Source organism: Microplitis mediator, chromosome 11 (genome assembly GCF_029852145.1).
Source record: "Microplitis mediator isolate UGA2020A chromosome 11, iyMicMedi2.1, whole genome shotgun sequence".
Taxonomy (NCBI): Eukaryota; Metazoa; Arthropoda; class Insecta; order Hymenoptera; family Braconidae; genus Microplitis; species Microplitis mediator.
The window spans coordinates 20,632,580-20,657,573 of record NC_079979.1 but is presented as its reverse complement, the minus strand read 5'-3'; the positions used below and the strand labels follow the sequence as shown (position 1 = coordinate 20,657,573).

The 24,994-nt window shown below is 33.3% G+C and overlaps 1 protein-coding gene across 3 annotated transcripts in view; it reads right to left on the bottom strand.

The window, feature by feature from the left end:
* The window catches only part of LOC130677862 (teneurin-a), a 311,604-nt gene that overhangs the window by 148,901 nt on the left and 137,709 nt on the right, over window positions 1-24,994 (bottom strand). For all 3 annotated transcript variants that reach the window (XM_057484754.1, XM_057484756.1, XM_057484757.1), the window contains exons 5-7: window positions 14,336-14,560; window positions 13,968-14,177; window positions 5,804-5,977 (exon numbers count right to left, since the gene is read on the bottom strand). In XM_057484754.1, coding sequence (XP_057340737.1) covers window positions 5,804-5,977; window positions 13,968-14,177; window positions 14,336-14,560 — 609 coding nt within the window. The remainder of the gene's footprint in view (window positions 1-5,803; window positions 5,978-13,967; window positions 14,178-14,335; window positions 14,561-24,994) is intronic.

The window sequence follows — 24,994 nt, the reverse complement described above, 5'->3', positions numbered from 1 at the left end:
ATATTTTTACTTACTCGATCACTACACTTGTTAATAAATAATATTCTTTATTAATTTTCATAGAGAACTGACATTTTTTGTGTTTTATAATCTTTAAAGTTAATACTCCAAGCGGACGCAGTTTACCCTGCTTTTACACCGGCATTACTCCGCTTTTACACCGGTTACCCCGCTTTTACACCGATTCTACTACGCTTTTACACCAGTTACCCTGATTTAACACCGGTATTTTTAACATCGGTGAATTACTCCTCCTACACCGGTGTAATTTTATTTTAACACCGGGTGGAGTTAAAATGAGTCCATTTTTAACACCGCTCTTTTTACAGTGTATCACAGAAAATAATGTTCTCTGAAAAATTTAAATTGTGGTCATAGAAAAATATCATTACGGTAATTTTTTTTATTTTCAATCCTATTTTCGCTTTATATATATTTTTTTATTTTTTTTATTAAGGCCACTTTCATCATCGAGTTAATGGTGACATAAACGAACCAGACGATATCAAACTTATGATCTCGCTAACGAAAAGTAACATAGATATAGATATGTATTGAAAGTATTATAATAATGTGAGGGCATAACTTGGTGGCATATCACGAGTTTATGGGTATTTTACTCAACGCAGGAGGGATATTATGAGTGTTCTCTTTATGTCGCCGTTAAGTGCTCGTCAGTGGTCACGTCAAGTATCACAGAATACGTATGGGCCAGTTTCTCGTAAACTTTAATATAATGTATCCTTATATGCCGGATAAAAGCTACGTACCCATGAAAGAATAACGTTATAATGAGTCTTTATTCTGCATATTATTATTATTATTTTTTTTTTTTCATTTTCGAGGTAATGCATTTAGTCTTTATTCCAGTGATTATATTATTCACAAAGCGTACGCTTTTATGTACACGTTCAAAGATTTGGGTCACGTGATGTTAAGTAATTAAAGTAATTATTAGAGTGAAAGGATTATTTTTTGGAAATGAAAATTGGAAATGAAAATATTAAGCTCGGATAATTTTAGCCCTCGGATATCGAGCTGAAGCGCATGGATGAGCTGAAACATTGGTCTGTTGGTTAATCGAGTCAACGGGAAAATGATAAAGGCTATTTTCAGTGTCGTGACTGGTCACAGCTAGCAGTAGCTGGATCCTAATCCCTTAATGGTTTTAGTATAAAAAAAAATCTCGAGAAAAACGTCTGGTAATGTAATTGAATTCCTCTTGGACCTCTTTTCATCCACCATTGTTTTTCGTCGTTACAAGGTTTAATGGATTTGCCCCATTCTCAATCCTTCACTGGCTATGTGATACTTTTAGTTTTTTTTATCAACATTTCTATTCGTGATCATGCGATAAAAAAGAGATCAAATTTAATGCCTTACAAATAATCATAATAATTTTATATCACTTGTATTATTTTTTAAGCATTTAAAGTGATTTTGCATTCCGGAGAAAGCAGTTTATTTTAATTATGACCGATGCCATTTGAAAAGTGAGTACTTAAATTTATTTTTGGAAACCAATAATCTTATGGGCAACGATAATTGAGAAAATACAGTAAAGCTAGAGAAACGTTATCTAAAATACAAACTAACCTTCTTCTCATGGGTCTAACAATAATTATTTCTAATTTGCAGTTATATATGCAAAAATATATAAAGTTCTAGTACCCCCTGATAATAATACTCAGCTCGTTTTAGCGACTGCGGTACACGAGATCTCTGGTTTTATCCTCCCGGGTCTCGTGGATTTCTTTTGGTTCGAAATGTCTCTCGTGTCCCATGACACTAAGAAACACGCTACCCAAAGATTCATTTTTATTATTTATAATTTTTCTAATCAATAATACGAAAATGAAAAAAAAAAAAAAAAAAAAAGAAAAAATGTAATCGAGTAATAAATAATTTTGATTATAATTTAAAAGATATATTTTGAAAGCTTTTACCACGGCACAAATTAATTTTGTCGGTTATTCTTGAGACTTGTGGAAGATTACACGAGTTAGCGGGCACCGTGTATACGCAAAACATGCTTTGAATAGCGATTAGAGTCAACTATTATATGCGGTTATCGTAGCTTATGTAATGATTTACTGATGCCAACGATCGTAACTTTAACACGTAATCATATAACCATAGTATGGGATTTTACACCGAGCATAACCTGCCGTGACTCGCGCTTATGATTCCTGTGTATTTATACACGTGTACTTAATGGGATATTCTACGTATTCCGACTAAACATTTGCTCCATATATGTATTTAATTATAATAATAGTAATAGTAATAGTAATAGCAATGACTTGCCCACATTCGCGTCAGATTAATTGTGAGATAAAAAAAAAGTTATTTAATTTAAATTTCCTGATGATAAATATTTAAGGGTAAAATGAATTTAGCGTGTGTATAACCGTTAATAAATGATACGAGAACAAGTGACGTCATTGTTGTCTGGTGTACGATAAGGTCGGCAGTTAAATCTCAGAGTTTAGCGCGTATACCTCTTATGGACAGTTTGAGTTATGTAGGTGCGGTGAATGTACAACAGCGACTACAACTACACCGAAATACAGCTATACTAGCTATACCACCGAGCAGAGGAAGAATGTGCCAGAGCTCGCCAAAGAGCTTGGCTATATAAGGGTGGAACCAACACCGACACTCTTGATTTATAGAGGGCGACGCATCACGCGACGTTTGTGCCACAGGTACACGCTCCTGTATACTCTCTCTCTCTCTCTCTAGCAATCTAGGATTCCAGAAATGCACTTTTCGTGACTTAACATTGTTTACCAGATATACTGGCACTATGATTTCAGGGAGATAGTGTCGGCTTACAATATATTTGTTGAAATAATGATTGATGTTTATTCGAAAGTGTTTTTAATCATTTTATAAATTTTTATCTATCTCACACAGTAAAAAACGAATCGTCAAAGTGTAAAAAAAACGTGTGTTAAAAATCTGAGTGTTGAATTTTTAACACTTTTGTGTGTCAATTTAACACACGGTATTTATCTTGTTTGAACTGTCGCAATCGATTGATTTTTTAACACACAAAAATGTCATTTTATTCGAAAGTAACACTTTTTATATGTTACTATGAAATCAACACACAAAATATGTTAAAAACAATGTCGAGTATCACAAAAGAATTCTTGGAAAATTTTTATTTTTAACGTATACGTGTGTAACTTTTTTTAACACTCGAAACATGTTAAAGTAACATATGAATAAGTGTAAAACGTTCGTTTTACACACGGTATGTGTTGATTTTGACGAATCCTTTTTTACTGTGCAATAAAATTATTTTACCCTGTCTTTATTATGAAAAGCATGAGAAAATATTAACCAAGCATGAAACAAGGATGATACTCATGTGGGAAATTTTAAACAACAAGCTTTTAAGTGTCCAGAGATTGTTGTACGCTGTGTGTTGTTGTTGTTGGAAGTATAAGTAGTTGTAGTTGTAGTTGTAGTTGTAGTGGTGGAGGAGAGATAAAATTAACAAAGCGGGAATTAACGTACTGGTAGTTGTATAAGGCTATAAGTAATCAGCGGTGATACTAGACGCTCTAGACGTGAATTTCAGTGCCCGGGTCTTGTGTGCTCTCCACGAACACATCTATACAAGAACAGAGTTGAGTAGTCTGGGTCTCGAGGTAGAGAGTATTAGAGAGAAAGAGAGAGATAGAGAGCTAGTATGGCTGTTGCGGCTGTATCCAGCCAAGGGATTAGACCGTCTAACGTGCACTGGGGGTTAGGCGTAGTTTATTTGGACGTTGCAAAATATGATGTACTTAAATGTCGTGGATGTTTGCCTGCGGCTCTAGATATCCTTGCGAAAATACTATCCGAGGTACGGCAATGGAAAATTATCAAGCAATTTTCCTCGCAAGACGTTTTTAATAAAATTTAGTTTTTACTTCTGAGCTAAAAAAATTAAAGCTTTAGAATTTACAATTCTTTAATGGAAATTAATTTTATATTTTTTTAATTAATGCTAAAAGCACTGGGAAACCTGATAGAGGAGAAGAGACCCGAGGAAGGGTAATAAAACGACAGCATTTACGGTTGCATGGCTGTCGAATGTCCAAGAGCCATGAGAAAGTTTAAACTACGCGGCGATTTGATCGTGAAGCTCGTCTTTCCGTCCGATTACACTTTATAGCAAAGGAAGTTGTAGAGAAGCTATCTAGGCCATAATAGTTTTCCATTACTTAGTTGTGAATGACCGTCTTTTTTTTTTTTATTAATTTTTATCAACTTTTCTTCATGCAATCACGCATCCTTATTTAACTCAAACTTTACTCCAATTAACCCACTGTAGCCTCAGTTTTTTTTTTTTTTTTTTTTTTTTCGAAAAACAGAACTAAAACTAAAAGTTTGAAACACAAAAACTGCTAACGTGACATTCCCCATCCGCTCGGGACCCATTGACAGTTTAATTTCTCTACTAGAAAAACTTTCCAATTTATTGTTAGCAGGAAATATTTTTATGTCCCGAGCTCTGGGGACTAAAAAGCTCACTTTTATAAATATTCGCCTCATAATTTAATCTTTTCTTGCAGGTGTCCTTTACCTGAAGAAATAACCCATCTCGCGTATCTCGCGGGCGCTTTTTTCCGGAAAGACTATTTATTTAAAATATGGAAATGCCAGATATTATTTTAGTTTTATAAAAAACTTTGTACTTGCATTACGCTGAATTAAATGACGTTAGTAAAAAGATAAATTATAAAAAAAAGCTGAGGGATTATTCCATTAAATTGATTACTTAATTGATGAGAGTTGCTGGAAATGATTGGATGAGCGCGTCATTTGACCTAAATCACTAATTATTTCACTGGCTTCATTTACAACCTCATGTTTCTCATTTTGTTTAGGAATTAGAGTAAAAGTAATGAGCATTAATGAGTTCCGTTGTTGATGAGTATACTCTATGAATACAAATGCTTATAATATTATAATCTGATGAGATCAATTTAAGTTATTTTATAACAATATCAAGTAATCGATAAATTTATTCTACAAAGGGGTCAGAGTAAATGAGAAATTATGACTGAATGTTAAATATCGACTTTTAAAAAATAATTAAAGCTTATCGATAATTAACAAACGAATAATAACGTCCGGCCGTCACAACTGTCACTAAACGATCATATATATCAAAGCGTATTCGCAAACTATTGAGCTGTTTATGAGGCTTTTGTGAATCGAGAGCGGCGTTATGTAAATTGATTAATCAAAATCATATACATATACATCTATATATATTTGTATTGAATTCTCTAGGCATATTCATATAAAATATTCCTCTATTCTCTGTCCATGAAATATACAAACAGACTCATATTATATATAGTTACACACCAAAACTGCTTTTCCATCACATTTAATTCACGCAAATGGTTGTTTAGTTACACTCAGTAATATACTAATGGTTTACATAGAGAAATATACAGAAACAAATATGTACTCAGAGTATATTTCGTAGCAGTAGGAGTCTAGGTGTGTGTTTGTATATTTACTATGAATTTACGTGGGAAAAGCTGCGTTAATGCAGACTCTGAGTATGCTCCATTAGTTTTAACTAAATTTAAAACCAGTACTTTTCTCATGTCCGGCCTCATTTGTGGACTTCCTTGTTACCAGATCTACTTAGACTCTTTCGTAAAATTATAGCTATTTTTTTTTTGACTCATCATCTATTTACTTTTCAAATTAATTAATTGTTGAAACAACGTAATTATTACCTTGAATTAAGTTTATTTAATTTTTGAAAAAATAAAATGAAACTCACCCGAATAAGCTTCCGACTGTGCGTCATCCGACGGCAAGTTGAATCCAGCAGCGTTTCCAGGACATCCGTTTCGATTTTGCTGTACGGCACGTATAGTGTGTGTCGCTAGCAAAGAAGGACCACGTGGCGGGACTTCCGGAGGTGCTGGCTCCGGTGGCGAGTCTCGGCCATTATCTGCGGAAGTTTAAAAATACAATATTAAATAAACATTAAGCAATGAAAAATTTAAATATACCATACAGTTTTAACTTTTTATTCTTGCCAGCTTTAAAATGCAAATACGAGAACTTTGTCAATTATTATCATACGTTTTTTTTGCATTACAATGGGATTAAATAACGTAATGTATAAATCTATAGTTTAATATTTAGCATACTTTAAACGGGAATAGCATGAATATCGATTACAGTGAATTAGTCGTGGGATTCGGTAGGGTGACGCAATAAATTTGAAATCGGAATACTCCGTGTATGTATATAATTAGTGCAATGTATAACCATTAGAGATTGTTAATGTTGCAAGGCACATTACTGTAAATCAACGTTAACTACGAACCACTGGTCTATCGTGTGCTTTCGCCGAGCCAACGTTACAGAACTCTCTCTGCCTCTCGCTCTATTTATATATATAAATATATTAGGCGGTAACTTTGTGATATTCGATAATATAACTTTGGTTGAGTTTTCTCAAGTCCTTTAAACCTACTACGAAAACCACTAGATTTTAGTTGTACCCGATCTACTAGTAACTTTGGTAATAAGGTCATACCATGACCCAATACCATTTCGGTGATTGTATTAGTTTACTTTATACAGCGTAATTTTATTTCAAAAGTGACTTGGTGAAAAATCAAAGTACACTAAAACTGTATCATCTTGGAATAACCTGAGCGAAATTTTTTTTTTTTTGAATTTTAAACGCTAATTGATTACGTTTTGCACAGTAAAAAATATTGTGTTAAAATCAACACAATTTGTGTGTTAGAAACGGTCCACACAATATTTGTGTTATTTTTCAACACAGACTATTTGTGTTGAATTTAAACACAAAATTTGTGTTAAAATTTCAACACAAAATTCGAGTAATATAAGAAGTAACTTCAACACTTTTGCACGCCTCGGAAGCGAAGCGGAGAGGTTGTGCTTTATAACCAACCTGTCAAGGTCACACGATTTCCACTCATTAAAGTACATATATTTTTTTTCTATTACTCTTACACATTATGAAAAGCACATCAATATAAAGCTGAAACACTAATAAATAATCCTGATACTTTTTTTAATTTGTTTAATATGTATTAATATAAAAAAAAGTTCATTAAAAAAAATTTATCGTGGACGTACATTAGTCTGTGGTTCAAAAAAACGGCGTGGTACGGATATCTCGAGAACGACTTGACGAAACTACTTAATTTTTTTTTCAAAATTTTCAGAAATAAGCAAAGAAGGTTCCTTTCGAAAATCACTACTGTAGGCCTTCTCGTTTTTTTAAAAATAAATCATTACAGTTAAAACCGGCAATCTTACATGTAAATAAACACACACTGCCGCCATTTTTCATTAGGAATGTTCTCCTTATTTATTTTTTTTTACATTTATTACCGTATATTTACCATGGAAATTTCTATGGGAAAAGAGCGGGATATTCAATTTTATTCGAAATTTAACTTTAAAAAAAAACATAACATGAGCTTTCGAGGCGTGCACTTTTGGATTTTCCAAATTTAAATGTTAATGGTGACACAAAAAAAATGTTAACTTTTATATTTGTACCATGGATTATTTTTAGGTTATCAAAGGTGTCAACAATTATTATTTAACATTTAACTATTTTGTGATAGTAAACATCATCCTAAAGTTAGCGGACAGTTAACAATTTTTCAATTTTTTTATCAACAAATCAATTACGAAAAAAAAATAAAAATATGCGCATGTAGAAAAGTAAAAAAGCTACAGATGCAATTTTTTAAATATTTTTTTTTTTTTAAACTATACGAATCATGAACTTTGTCAACTTAATTTTTTTATGTCCAATTGAAAATAAATAAAATCAATGTCACAAAAATAATAACTAACCAAGCAAAACTGATGCTTAATGGCGCTTCCCGCATGAATAGAAGGAAAACTTTTTTTTTTTAAAACAATTCAACTGTCGTTTCAACACTTTTTTTGTGTTGATTTCAAAGTAACACTTAATAAATGTTGATAATATCGATTTTTGTACTAGGTAACACTTTTAAAGTGTTGAATAGGAGATCGATTGAAAATTTTAAAGTAACACAAAGAATTGTGTTGATTTAACACAAAATAATCAACACAAAAAATTTAACACGGACCGTTTTTAACACAGATACACAATATTTTTTACTGTGTGTGTTTAAAATGGGAACAAATATAATAATTATTTAATGAGACGAGAGTAATTTATTTTTGAGTTTTAGTTTAAAATCGCCGCGGATTGTCATCATTATTAGAGACGTGTGGGAATCGACGAGGCGGTAAACGAATGTGATTTAACAGAATTGTTTCAAATTATCCCGTTCGTTACGCTGAAGCTTTCGCAACGTGTGCGTATTGCCGTCCAAGTTTAATTGGAGATATAATCGCATATGGATCAACGCTTTGCTCGATTTCACCTGCCCAAAGTTCTTTTACTCATTATATTTTATCAACAACCAGACTATTGATCACAGAAATCACAAAAAAAAAACATAAAATAAAAAAGATAAATATAATTATTTAAAATAAATTAGTATCAGCAGCTCGTGTGTGAAATTTGTCAAAAGCTCTCTTTTGTTTTGAGATAATTAAGTTGTTAATTATCTTTGATAAATTATTCACCAGATTCGTATAATTTTGAAAAAATACAATGTTAATAAGTAAAAATAACTCACGCATTGTCATTGGTAATTGGTAATTTAAATTTAATTAAGTTGTAAATTATTTTAGTTGACAAAGCGTCACTATTAATTAAGATAAAATAATTTAATTAAATGGATTTATTTAAAAGAGGTAAAATTTTAAATTCAAATTCACGAGAGAATTAAAAAATACATGTATAAATTCTTTTTTTTTTCACTATTGATCACAAATAAGTTTTGATAGTTTTCATCAACCATAAGTTTAAATGGTGATGTTGAATTGATGAAAAATATGGGAACCGATATGTGTATGACGAAAAAAATGAAAAAAAAAAAATGGTTCCGGTGGCGAGAACACGTCGCTGGCTCTTTAATCTTCCAATTCTATATATGTATAGCAATAGTTTAATTAAACCAGGCTGGTGAAACGTGGTAATGCGTTTCTGTCGGCAACAGCCGCGCGTCTGTCCCCAGTATCTCGAATAACTTTAACCCCCATTCCGCAGAAACATATATGTACATTCGTTACAGTTATATCGGACACTATTCGCATGCTCGAGTTTCGACAGTGATAACATATGTAATGCATAATTGGATACTCCCAACTTATAATCGTTTGTACATATTATTATTTATTTATAACAATTTATTTTATCGTCGAGAGAAATTATTAATGTCTTAAGAATTAAATCTAAAAGTAATTAGCCGATAAGTTGAATTGCAGTTAATTACGACAGTTTGATGGAAAAATAATAATATTTTTTTTTTTTTAGTGGTTTACAAAAAGCAATTAATCATTTTTTAAAATTATCGAACGTCATGATTCAATAAAATAAATGAAATGAAATGTAGTGATAAAAGTAGGTCATAAATGACGTCAAATCAATTAAATATTTTTATTTTATTTTTATAAAATAAAAATCGAAGCTGCAGATTAAAAAATTTGATCTAGAATTTTTTTAGACCATGTTTCATTAGAATTTATCAGATTGCCCTGGTGGTATTGAGGATCAGTCACAGAACGTGTCATGCCCGGAGATAGTTTAGAACGTAACGAATTTGGATTCGTCAATACCGTCTGCTCGCAAACTACCAATCCACAAAATCTAATTAGACGGTTTTCTGTTATAGATCAACGAGATATTCGAAGCGATACGAATGATCAGATCACCAGACTGAGTAAATTACAAACCGCTGTATTATTTAAATAATATTGAAACTCGTGTATGATAGCAGTAAGTTTTGATTCTATTGATTATTTTAGAGTTGGGACAAAAGTTTTGATACTATTGGTGTTGTCTGGGGAAAAGAGTGTGAGGAGTGTGAAGAGTGTTAGGAGATATCGGCGGTTAGTAGAAGATTGCCGGGTGCTTGCCCGGTAGTAGTGACTTGATGCGGTTAGCGGTTCGCGTACGTAATTTGATTTAATGGACTAACGCCTTCACCCCAGGAGTACATATTCAATATTCATGTAAATACGAATTATTTCCTGAGGCTGTGAAACTCGTGCTCGTACACCCAGAGAGACTGTGGTGAGCTATGCTATAACCATACCTCTACCTCTACCTCTACCTTTACTTCTACTGCTATTGAATCAAATATATGTATATATACATATACAACTGGGTGAGATACGGTAAATTGAGTAGCTCGAAAGGCCCTTTCGGTTGACGTGACAGTGATTCAAATTAACGTCTGAGATACCACCAAAACTTGTCTGTGAATAGAATTCATAGTTACGGAAGAATTCATAGAGACGTCTATTGAATTTTTCAATCGTCACTATCGCAAAACTGTCTAATAACTCATTTAAACCATCTTCAATACTTGAAAAAATTTTATTTTATAGAAAAAAATAATAAAATTTGATGCTGAGATTGTTGGACTTGATTGTAAAACCAAGTGGTTAAATAAATTTAAAAAAATTTTTAATTATAAAAATGAAATTATCGAGTTTATTAAGGTCCGTAGGTATGAAGAGCATCGAGGTAAGTATGTATAAACGCTAAGCTTAAAGCTACTAAACACTGACCGCTGGGAGCCATTTGCTAATAGCTGCCACGACATGCCGGTATAAGACCGCAGGGACATTCCGATGAACAATATTCCGGTCGGAAATTCGGATGGGAATTACCGCTCGGCCAATTCTGTTAATTTCGAGCCTACAATCTTATACCTCATGCTCATCATATCTATTTGTTTGTACAAATAATGGGAAACCTGGCCAGCATACCGAACTCAATTGGGTTATATCTAGTACATCTGGACGTAATTACACCAAGATATTTTTTCGAATCCTTCTGATAATATTATTATCATTATAATTTTTTTTTGTTAATTATAGTGATATAACAAGATGTAAAGAAGCCCATCAGGATAAGTGACATGTTGTGTCTGATGAATATCGTCGGGTAGCGGGAAATGAGATCCTCTCGAGTTCATTAAAAAGTTAGGTGACCCTGGTGTTCTCTCGTATATCACCCACACACTGGTGCTGGTGCTGGTGCTGGTGGTGGTGGTGCTACTGGAACAACAACAATACTCGGAGGCAAACTCAAGTCCAAGGTGTAGCCTCTACACACTTTCTCATCGGTGGTTTGAAAACAGCGTTAACCACATCGTTCCCGAGATGAGTGTAGGAGTGCAGGAGGAGTACAGGAGGAGTACAGGAGAAGTAAGAGTGTAGGAAAGCTTTAGCAGTATGAGCTTTAGCTGGAGGAAGGGGTGAGGAGCCCTCGGGTGAAGGAGAGGCCTAAATACTCTCGGCTTTCCCTGCTGCTAAACAATATAGTACTGTCCGTTAACTTTTCAGTGAGCCGTGAGCTAACTAGCCCGGCCTCGAGTAACTACTAACTCAGTTATTCTACACTGACAAACCTGCCCACTCGAGTTGAGCTAGTTTTGCCCGGTGTGTTGTATTGTGCGGCGAATGAGCTGGCTGCTGTGTCTAGATGTCTAGCTGTGCCAGAAAACCCAATGAAAACTGAGAGCTGAGAGCTGAGAACTGAGAGCTGAGAGCACAAAACACGTCATGACGACGGACAATAGACGACAACTTTTGTGTGCTGCGAGAAACAAAAACTCGTGGTCATTAAATAAACTTTTGTTTATACGGTTGTTTGACAATTAGTTTACGCTAACGTGTTTTAGTAATATACTAAATCTAATTTATAGACCTATTATATACTTTTTTATTATTTCAAAAATAATCTTGTCGAAAATTTACTTTTTTAATATTCATTAATTTTATTAAATTCTCTGTAATTTTTCAACTATTCATTTTATCAAAATTAATTTATTTACTTTTATTATAGAAAATTTAATTTCATATAAATTTGTTCTCATAAAATTTTTACTTAATAAAATACCTGTAACTTTTAAAATATAAACTTTAGGAAAAATAGTAATGAGATCTTTTTTGTAGAAAATAAAATTTCCCTTAAAATAACTTGTATACATTTTTCTCATATCTTGTATCGTTTAAGCTCAATTCCAATTTAAAGAACTAAAGAGAACTTGAGTATATTTTTATAAAGCAAAATATTTTAGTACTTTGATTAAATAAAAATATAAAATTATATTTAAAAGCTTTTTTATAGAGCGCACGAGTAATTTCCAGGATATTTAGTAGGAAAAATGCAAGTAATTAAGTCGATTATAACGTAACAAATTCGATGAGAGGAAAATAAAAAATAAAAGAGAGTTTAAAATTTGCATGTTTATTAATATGAAATTATTCAAATAGGGAAATTGGGAAATCGCATTAATTATCGTGAATATTGAGTAATTGTCTGTCCGAGCATCTATTTATATTAAACGTTCTATTATCGAAAAACTGGCATATTTACATGTATTAATGTCACTTTGGACAGGGAACTCACTTATCTGAAAACAGGATCCAGCAATACACCACCACTGCTCCCATCATCATCGTCTATCGACTTTCGAGAGCATGAGAGAGTGTAACTGCATTACCGAGTTAATTGCATTCGCGGTACAGCTTGTTAACTTATCGCACAAGAGATTTTAATCCGTAATTCAGTTATTGACCGGCAGACGGGCAAGGCTTTAATTTTTCTCCGATAATTGGCTTTTTATAAATTTAATAAAATGGCTATTTTGTTTAAAAATATATTTTATAAATAAAAAATACTCTCTTAAAATGAACCAGTGAAATTCCACTGATTCAACCAGTGAATTTCACTGGTTGAATCAGTGAAATAAAAATATGTAAGCGCGCGGGTACAGCAGCATTCTGTACATGAGTATATTTAAGTGTTTTATTATGTCAATAAATAAGTAATATTTATTGATTATCTTCATGTAATATTTTAACTAACTTTTATATAACAATAATAATTATATGACACAATTTTTACAGAGTTTAAAAATAAATAACTTTGGAGTAATTTCAATTGCTTGGAGCTAACCTCAAAAATTAATGACATAATTTTAAAATTGAACAATATAAAAAGCCCATTGAAAATGGAAACAAATTCAATTTTTATAAATCCTAATAAATTTTATTTATTATATTACAAAATAATTTTTAATTGAATATAATTGTTATTAAGACTCTTTTTGTTTGACTTCACTTTGTTTATAAATAAACGTTTATAATAAAATAAAATTAATCTAACCTATTGTGTTTATATTTATATAGTACACCGGCATATCACTGGTTTAAGGTCATTCTCAGACAGTACCCCCCACTTTTTAAAAATCTTCAATGACTTTCACCTGTCATAAGCGTATCAAATTTTTATTAATTAATTAAAAAAAAAAATTAAAGCATTAATTGAAAAAAGGACAACGTAGTCGTAATTTTGCCGACATATAGACTTAAAAAAAAATTGTTTCCACTTGATATCAATTAGGAGTTAAACAAAATTCGTTAAATAAATTTCAGTAAAATTATCATGTCAATTTTATAATTCGAATTTTAAAATTTTGTTGGTTAAAATTTATTCAACAAATTTCGTTTAACTCCCAACTGATATCAATTGTAAGTAATTTTTTTTAAATTCTATATCTTCACGAAATTACGACTACGTTGTCTTTTTTTCAATTAAGGTTTTAATTTTTTTTTAATTAATTAATAAAATTTTAATACGGTTATGACAGTCGAAAGTCATTGCATATTTCTAAAAAGTGGGGGGTACTGTCTGAGAATGCCCTTAACCAGTGAATTTCATTGGTTGAACCAGTGAGCCAAGCGATCATCTTAGTCCACTGGTTGAATCAGTGAATTTCACTGGAAAATCAGTGAAATTTCACTGGTTCATTTTAAGAGAGTAGTGTTACCATTATTGAGATGCATGTGAGAGTGTTCGTCATTGTAAATGGTCTCAGAACGATCACTGGCAGTCGAGCTGGAGCTTAAAGCGCTGTTGTGTTGGCCCCGACGAGACCGTCTACCTAGAGTGCCTCCGCTCACACTGCCGCCCCCGGTGCTGGGGTTCCCACTATTTCCTGAGCTCGTTTTCTTGCTGGGCGCCGCATAAATCACCTCGCCTGTCGTGGTCAACAATAACGATTGATCAAAATACCATTTACATTGGTGCATTCACCACCAACCAACCATTTTTAACCTAAATCATTAGCTCAACCGATTCAATATATAATATAATGCATGGCATAACTAAATATGTATGTGAATAAGGATTACGTACCGTTGGCGACGTTGCGCGATCGATCCGACGACACACTGTTGTTGTAATGATGTCGTCGGGAATTTGTGCTTTCCATGGGAAATGGCGAAGCCTGCCGGTGATTTGGCGTCAATGCTGCTGGTACTGCTCCTGCTACTGATGCTGGAAATGGCGTCGTTGGATTATCTGACGTCACTCCACCCTCAGTGTCTGAAACGGTACGATGATACGTACGATCGTTTGTACCTGTAACATATTTTTTTTTATTTTTATTATTAAATTCATTTTTTTAAGAAAATTTGTCATGATATTTTTTACCCAGAGGCTCTAAATTAGGACTTGATAATTGATTATTTTTTTAGATAGGAATCATTATTAACAGAAAATAAATTATTTAATCAGTACGTGTAAATAACGTCAGCTAATAATTTTTTATTAGACTTCAACTGGATGACAGGCAATAAATAAATGATAAAATCATACAAAAACGTCATAACAATTGAACTTGACGAGTTATATTTTATTTCATTTTTTATGTAAATTATTTTTTATCATAATAAATTAACAGTAATATTGAATATGAAATTTTATGAATGGTTGTCATAATTATTTTGATAAAATATATATAAGTAATTGTTAACTGCGTGTTGGAGTAGTGATAAAATATAAAGGATGAAAGGCAAAGTAGTAAGAAGGCGTAATATACAAACGAAGGAGTAAAACGGTTCGTGTCACGTTTCCCGAACAAGTCAATGGTTGAATGGCAAACGTCTTGAACATACGTAACAATACGTATTACGTATATTTCATAGTATTATATATAGCTATAGATATAACTCCTTGAGAATACTTGCTTTTGAAAAGCAAGTACAATCTAAAGCACGTATTTTTTATTATACAGAAAGTATGCACTTCTTTATGCAATATAAGAATGCCATTGGCGCAACTCTCACGGCAAACGACAACTATTTCATCTATAGGTACACATACATATAAATATATATATATATTTTTATTTTATTCTATTACTATTATTATCATTATTTAATTCCTTTGGACGTGATTTTATATTGCATCGACACTCGAGTACGTTTGAATTAAATTTCTAATTTCTCGTACACTCAAAGACGTCAATAGGTTATTGATCGCAACCGATTCTCCACCATTTCTTTTCTATGAATGCACTTGTAGCCTCTCGTAGTTCCTTTTATTTATTTATTTATTTTTTGAATTTTATTAAATGCTGACAGATGCAGCTAAGTATTTATTAATTTTGTTGCTTTGATTTGTTTTAAATATTTAAATAATTAAATAAATTGTTTTTAATGGCCAGGTTGATTTAAACTTGTAAAATAAAGTCTCTGATGGATTGCCAAGACAAGGCAGTAAATTTTAGAGAAGGGTTTGGGATAAGATGAATAGTGTATGGTGTGGGTGTGTGTGTATACCGTTGAAATGGAAAGGAAAGCTCCTTTGGCGAATGGCATCGCGATAGCGCCCTCGGTACATAAATCCGACAAATAAACGGGGGCCAATTTTATGTCGGACTAAACGCCGGATACCCCAAGTCACTGGATAATCAACCGGTCTGACCAAACTCTTATCTGTTTCCCTTTATATTTTTACCTTTTGTCAACATGAAAAAAAAAATTAATTTTATTAAAATTATTTTTCAAAAACAGATTCAAGTAAAAAAAATTAAACGGCATAAAATTAGCCAGACCCTGTTATACATAAACGTTAACTTTGCTGTCAAAAGTTAAGACAAGTAAAAAGTAAAAGTTTTTGGATCCATGTATATAGATAAAAAAAATCCAATATAGACAAGAGAGATGAGGTTTGGTTGTCGAGGGGCTGACATCAGGCGAAGCGAAAAGACATCGGAGGAGGATCGAGACGTCAGGGGTTTCATTTGCTAGGAGGAGATGTTGGAGATGTTGGAGATGTTGGAGATGCTAGTGTAGAGGAGATGGTTCAAGTAGAGCTAGAGCAAGAGCAAGAGCTAGAGGTTGAGGAGGATGAGGATGAGGATGAGGATGAGGTATAGAGAGCATAGTAGAGGGTTGTGAAGCGAAGAGGGCATAACACAATTACATGTGGGGTTGATGCTGGGTTCTCTCAGCTCGGCTTATACTCTGGTTTGGGTTGAAGCTGGGCTGAGGCTGAGGCTGAAGCTGGGGTTGGGACTGGGGCGATACTCCCAACGACGGTGGGTGGCAAGATTGAATATGAAAGTTTAATGCGAGCAATATCACCGCCACTGGCCCGGCCCACGGCTACTCACTCTCAGACGTCTCGACTATTGCTCTGTCTATCTTTGGTCTCGAACTATAGCTCTAGCTCTACCTCTAGCTCTAGTTTTATCTGTATCTCTAAAGCTCTTACACATATTATTTTTATTTTTATTTTCATCCCTTTCCTTATCCTTTATCTCTCAACTCCATTTCTTTACTCTTCATACTCTGTACATCCGGTCTGTAAGCTAACAGTCAACCTTCACGCTCGATGTTGACACGAATCGCATGAGTCATGTACCCCTTCTTTTCTCCAAATGGCTTTACTACACTATGCTTCTTTCATGTTACACCAACCGGATCTTTATTATTTTATAGAATGAGTTTCTCAATCTCGGTTTGTCGAATAGCTTTTTTACTTGTAGCCACTCGGGGACAAAGAAACTCCTAAATTCAGACAATATTATTTTAAAAAAGTTATTGATGGTTATTTTAATATCACTCGAAAAATATTTATCAAATTTAAAAATTAATCGCGAAAAAAAAATGAATAAATGATGGTAGTTTTTGCCATTAAATTCGGAGCTATTAATTTTTAAAGACAATTACTCTTTCGGGACATGGAAAATAAAAAAAGAAAAACAATTTGAAACAAGTAATAAAAGATCCAATGAAACAGAAATAAAAATAAGTAAATAACAGGATATATAAGTTTTAAAATTTAATAAAAATACCCTTCAGATAATATAAATAATAAAATAATAAAAGAACATGCCCATATATACATGTTAAATATTTTTCAGAAACTAAGGAATTTACTTTTGCAAGGTATACTTGGGTAACTGCGCTCTTAGCTATTTATAAAACTTTCCTCATTAATTACAGACAAGATTCAATCCCCCTTTCCTCGCGCACCTTTCAACCCTTCTCTGTTGTAACTTCCGGGACTTTCATCCCATGTTTTTACTCTCTACTAGAAGAGAATATCCGAGCGTTTTCTTACTAGTGGTTTACTCCCTTTGTTAAAACCCAGAGAAAGGAAATTTAACAGAAAATTAGAAAAGCTCTCTCTTTCTCTCTCTCTTTCTCACTCTCGCACACACGTTACACTCACCTTTACACCCCGCGTTTCAACAGAAATTACTATAATAATAAAGAAAATAATTATCTCGATAATATTCAAACGACATGATAAAATTAAATTTTCTTTTATTTAATTTATTAATCAATTATCAATTATTATTATTAATGAATTTATACTGAGACTGAATAAACGTATAATTGGTAGATGCGACAAGTTTAAACCCAAATAATCCTCGGTACACAAAATTTGTATAAAGTGAAAGCTAGAAACGGGTCTCGGTAACAGTAACGGTAACCCATCAGCTAAAGAAAACAAAAGTAAAACGTTCGAGTGATATCAAGAGATCCAGTTGGTATGGGCTCAATTCTACCGAGATAAAATGGGTACGAGACGTAGAAGGATAGAAATCGTGCAGACGCAAATGCATGTACCTGCATCATGTTGAAACATTGATTTTGTACATAAGCATGAGCTCAACTCTTGTATCCTAGAGTGAAATAAAACCAGACAGAAATAAAAGAGCTGAGTAGAGTTTAAAGAAACAAAAGAAATCTTTTTTCCGACCAAATGATTCTAGGATTTGTTAAAAGATTCTACTACTCTCTGATACGAGTTTTTATTATTTAAACCTCTGCTATTATTGACGTTATAATTAAATGTCTTTTCTTCTCTTTCAACATTATTGCGAATGTATTAATTGAGATTCGTTTAATTTTCAAGGACTGGATGATGATAAAAAAAAAAAATAATGAAATAAATCGCCAGTGAAATTTAATAAAATTTCGTTCGAGATAAAATATCAGGTATTAAATGTTTTCCGGCGCATAAAGAATGTCTTTGAAGGCCGTAGGACTCGCAGCAGGGGCCGGGTGCAAAGAGCAGGCCAAAAAGAATAAAATAATGGAAAAAAATGTATCGGAAAGAGTAGCGGGCGTGATGCCTGTGATAGGCAAAAAGGGGAAAATGCTACTGCGACAACTACTACGACGACTTGGACGCGTTACTCTGACGCAAATTAAATGTCGGATCAGAAACACTGCTGTCACGAGCAACTTTCCCGATACTCCAGCTCCAGCTACATCGTTGGCTGTACTGGCACAAGAGACGAGGGAGAAAACTGCGAAATTACCATTTTAAATTTCCGGAAAAGACATCAGGCATAGAGACTGCCATACGGGAAAATAACGAGGCTTTTGAGCTTTTTAAATTCAAAAGACCATTCCAGACATATATTTATATACGTATATACATCACTTGCGAAATAAAAAATTCTAATAACCAACTAATTTATTATTTCAACCAATGTCCCCTTTATTACCCAGTTATTAATTTCCTTCTATAAAATAATTAATCTCAATCTACATTTAAATAAACTAAAATGCCAATTGCCAATACTCAGAGTCTATATTCAATTAATTAACTTAAAAACTAAAATTTTACAACTTAATTTTGTTCCATACTCAATTATTTTTTTTATATTTTTTTTCCTGCCTTAAATAATTAAATTAATTTTTTAATAAATATTCAAGGCAAAATTCTGACCTTACTGCCGCCTGATCACGGCCCGCGAGTGCGAGAGTGAGAAATCGTAACAGTAATTAGAGCGCGTAATGAAGAGTTACGGCTGAGTGCGAGGCTTAACGCCGTAGTTCGTTGCTCGCCGCTAGGTGTCTAAGGCGATGCGTTTTTTTCCATTGCAGAGTATTATCTTAAAATTCTTAAAAGCGATTGTCGCATTAGTTTTAATCATGATTCTGATTTAATATTATTGCAAGACAAAATTTATTATTAGTTGTTTTTATTTTAATATGTATGAATGAAATTTCATTCATACATTCTTTGATTGGTGTTTAATTTTATATATAATGACTTCACTGGCAAACCAATCCCAATTTCAAATATTTTATTCAGTAATATTTCGCCAACCTCCCGGGGCTAGCATCTTCAGACCTCCTAAGTTAATTTACAATTTTGTTACAATTTATCACAAAATTTATTGTTTGTACAATTTTTGCATTTTAATTTAATGTTACATCGATACTTAGTGGTTAAAGTAATATTATATTAAATCAATTAAACCAACTAAATATGTTAAATAATTGTCATTTTCTATGACTTCAGTGGATAACTATCCTCTTCATTGTTAGTTCCTTGAAAAATTTTATTTTTGTCATTCTTTACCATAATTGTCCTTTTACATTTATCCGGTGGTAACGGACGGAAAACAGTTTTAAGATTTCCGATAGAAATTTCTCGTAATCCTGAATTGACAGTAGACCACCGACTTGTTTCAGTTGGCCATGGATCAGGTTTTCTTTAAGATCTGACAAATCGGCGAGGGGTAAGATGCTTCGCAATAGAGGCTCCGGGCATACAATCTTTAAAACGCCAGTTTATTGACTATAATAATTTTTTCTTTTTTTTTGTGCATAATACGCCGATGTCTTATTGATTTTAGTTCTATCAATAGAACATACAGCGAGTTCCCCTCGAGTCATTAGGATTTTATATACATATATATTTATACCGAGTGGAATGCACTTACGTGTACTTGGAGACAATAAGTCTCCGTAGAAATAATATATAGATGGACACACACTGACATTTGTTACTACCATATTATCAAGGGTCACCAAGAACCGATAACTTGCTACACATACACGTTTCCCCCTGGATAACATTTTATTTTTATTATTACTTTTTTTTTGTCCATTTTATTTTTATATTTGTCCCTTTAGTCTGCTTTATACTTCTTGAATCCTCATAGAAAATTCATCGAGGCGGAAGGAAGAATCGGGGATAGTTCTCTTAAAATGATAATTCTCAAAGAAATGGACCTCGAATAGAATAAAATAATAATAAAAAGTAAATAATTTATTGACAGATGGAATTAAACGATTAAATTTGATCGTTATGTAATATTACAGAGTACTTATTGTTAAATAATTCCGTCTATTCACATCCATTACTGCCACTAGAAGGAATAATATAAATAATATCGAGGATCGCATTAATTTCCTTTGCGAATAATTAACGTATGAGCAGCGAAACGGAGCACAGAGTGACCACGGTTTTCCACTGGCGCATGCAATCCTCCTTTATACCAGCATTGCCAGCACAGAGTAGAGAACTTGCCCTTAATCCTGGCTCGCTCTTGCAGCTACTTCGCTGCCGACGAAGTCTGAAATATTAATTGCGACTTACACATGGTATTTCCACTAGCAGTCTCTGAGCATTCGCTTCTATTCGCTTCTCTGTATTATTAAATGACTCGCGAGTTATTGTACGTTAGACTTTGCTTCCTTCTACTTTACCTGTACCTGCTTCAACTAGAAATAATAATACAAACTCCTTTATACATTCTAAATTACTCTTGCTTGTATTTCTGCTTTCAACACAATGTAATTAAAATCAACCAATTAACCATAAAAATTAAAAAAAAATAAAAAACATCGTTTATTCATTTTTTATTAAAAACTCAAGCTCTAGTTCGCTCTAGTAATTTTTTTCATCAATCTCTAGATCCACAGAAGAGATTAAACAAAAAAAAATCTTTAATAATATTTTTTACATCTGAAATTAATAATTTACTGAGTTGGCGAATAAATTGAATCAGATGATGATAACAATAATAATAAGGAGAATGTGACATGATTATTAACAAAGATACAGAACATATGGTATACATAAACTAACATGAAAGCATTATTAATTTCCTCTACGATGTTGCATATCATCTTTCGCAATCATTGGACGAGATCAAGGGAACCGTAGCACGGGCTCGTTACGCGGTGTGTGACTTCATATATATATATATATATATATGTTCCGCGTAGCTAAGCCATGCATCACCACTTGCCACTCAAGCCAAGCAGTATCATGTAATCGAGTTGTCAAGCAAACTACCCCTTACTGAGGGATGCCGACAGCACTGTATGTGCCACATCAAGGAGCTACACTCGAATAGATGCCACGACGCTCTGACGTTCTAACGCTCTAATGCTATGCCAGTATTATATATACACACTATTCTCCTCTATCGAACGCTACATTCAAACCCCAAGTCTATAACCTATTGTGTTGGCTTTATTCTATTACCGACATTTTAAATTCCGCTATCAACTGAACTTTAAATCGCCGTTGTCAAGACTTGTTATTTACTCATACGCTGCTTATACCTTCATTACTAAGTATATATGTATAGTATAGCTCTCTCTGTTGAGTTGATTATATATATTACTCACGTGGTGGGAACGTACTTGCCAATCAATATACATTACATTGGGTTTTTAAAATAGAAACCTGTTATTTCATTTGTCTCGTTTTATATAAATATATATGGTATTTTTATAGAGTTAAAAGTGTTATTTAAAATGATAATGTGCTTTCAAAATTTTCCTTTAAATAATAAACGCACGTGAAATTATTATTATTATTGGGTTTTATTTGATACTTTGAATAAAATACAACAAATAATGAAAGAAAAGTGGACAGTAGGCGGGGAAATTTATCGGTCACCCAGGAGAATATACAGAGACAATAAAGTTGTAGATACAAAGTGTCAGGCTGCGTTGGAGCGTGTTGCGGTGGCGCCTGGTGTGCGATATAGTGACCAAGGCACGCACAAATTTCTATCCAGACATGCTCTTGGTACTGCTCTCTGGCTCAGTAACAAACCCCTCGTTATATTGAAATACGTGGTACATCCTAACAGTTTTATTTATTTTCTTTTATTTTGTTATTTTTATTTTCAACCTCACAAATGACTGGTACTAGCGACAAAGTATCTCAAGTAGAGATTTACATTCCCAAGGTCTGAACTCGAGCTGAAATCTTCGGAAAGCTCCATTAGGAGGTGATCTCTTGCTCGTGCAAGTTCTCGAGGACGGGAAAGGAAAAAGATGAGCGCACTGCTCAGAGAGATGTTTCTCTACTCCGACCCACCCTCACTTTGCACGAACCTCGGGCAAAGTTGTGGCTTTTAGTCGCTGCCTCACGGCAACATTAGGGTGGATCAACTTGGTCTCTTCTGACTTGCCGAGAAAGACGTCCAGCGGAAATTTGTCTTGGGACTACTCTCGTACTCTCGTACTTTTGTCACTCATTTTTTGTTTCAACTCTCTCTGTCTTTCTCTTTACTAAGAAAATGACAATACTGCTGAACAAATACACACATATAAATATATATATGTACATTGGTTTAATTAGTTTGCTGTTATTGCACACAATATTATTATTTTTCTTCATACTGTTGTAATTATTTTGATTAAATTAAATTAAATTAAATTGTAATAATGTTATTGCATAATATAGGTATCAGCCTCTCTATAACACACAGAAGAATTTATATTGTTAATTAATGGGCTGGCATGCGTGCGTTGTTGCCAGGAAAATGGAAATTCCCGCAGTGAGCAGGTCAATGTTTTTGAAACAAAAGCCAGTGAAGCGTGATATGAACCTCGCATAGAGGTAATGAGCTGGTGATATTATGTCTGGCCGTGGGCAGCTTACGAGAATTATCTCCCTTGCGCTCGTCATCCATCCGATATCTATATATATCTCAACTATGGTCATATCTATATATATAGTATATGTTGCCGGACCCGTAGATTGCCCCCTCAATCCCTTCGTGACGCATTACACTCTCATTATTTTGGATATATGCGTTGTTGTTATAAACCAAAATCGATTTAATCAGACAATAAACATATTGTCTGTCTATAGAACCGAGTGTCCAACGGCAATAGCACCAGTAGCAGCATTATTTTAAATAATAATCATCATCATTAGCATGAATAAGTAAAAATAAATAAAATAAAGATGATTATTTTGACCTATCTTCCGTAGCACTTGTCGTGATTTCCAGAGACAAAATACGTTGCTGATGATAAATTATCTTTTTACAAACTAGTTTGTCGTAACGCCCATTCCGCCGATGATTAATGTCTCTCTGGGTTTACGTTGTCGGTGTTTCGCTGTTGTAAGGTTAGCAAGACTTGTGTACTAATATAACTGTTTTATTTCTCCATCGCTTCCTCAATATTTATAGTGCGGGAGTATAAAAAAATATAAAAATGAAAATAAATAAGAGCTATAGAGCTATGGAGAGCATAGAGAGGGAAATATAACGTTTGCCGTCGAAAGTTAAGAAGATGGACGACGTCTACGTTGAAATAGTCTCTACAGACCGATACACTTCGAGTGCGGTTATGTGACATTGTGCAGTGGAGTGAGTTTGCGGTAGTGCTGGTGGTGCTGCTGGTAGTAGTGGTAGTTGCTGCTGTAGATTTACAAGAGGGGACGTCGACGGGGATGGAAAATAGAAATGGGAATGAGGATAAAGTAGACGCGGGGTTCTTCCTTCTCTCTATGACGTTATATAATATATATATATATTTATATAAAGAAGAAGAGTACGAGGGAGTTGGTAATCGGCGGCCACTGGATTGGAACAAATGCTAACGGACGTACGATGATGGTACGTTGGAAAATGTATACTTGAAATATATTTCATAAGACGTGGATTTTATAAAATTTATAAAATACTTTCAAATAAATAATGACTTTTATAGTTGATTTATTTATTTATTTTTTTCATTTAATTGCGCAAACTAAAAATGTTAAATTACAGACTGGTTAAATCTCTTTAATAGTCGGGATAAATAACAAAGATAGTGAAGGATTTAAGAAAAAAAAGTTTGTTAAAGTCTTGTAAGAAAATAGCATAAAACTGGGGAGGAGTATTCATTAAAAATTTTATCTCTTAATTTTCGATGACGATGGAACAACCTTTATCCTAGGGGTTTCGAGCCGGCATTACTGCAGTTGGTATAACTATTGGAACGGAAGAAAGTTTAGCATTAGTAAAACGCGGAGAACTCATTAAGAAAGTTGTTACAAGATCGAGTGGCGTCTGAAATCCACACCGGCGTGTTACTTACAGAAAGGGGTGTATGGAAGTGTAAATGATATAGCAGCGGCAAGGATGAAAGAAATAATAATCATAAAAAAAAGGGATAAAGGGAAAGAAAGTGTTAACCAATATAACTTGTCTGGCGTTCAACTGTGAATGATGGAAGATGATGAACGAGTCTTTTCAGACTCCGTCAATAACACTTGTTACTACCAAGTGATCGAGATGACTGATTCGCTCGGACTATAGTTCATACACGGTTATATACTTTTTATAGTTTATTAAGTTTTATTATTTTATTGATGATGATAATAGTTTTTAATGAAAAAATTTTAAATGCTTTTAGTTTGAATTTTAATTTATTTTAAACTATTGAGTTTACAGATAAAGTCATCTGAAACTTTTTTATAGAGAATTTCATTTCCTATTGAATTATTCCCAAGTGTTTT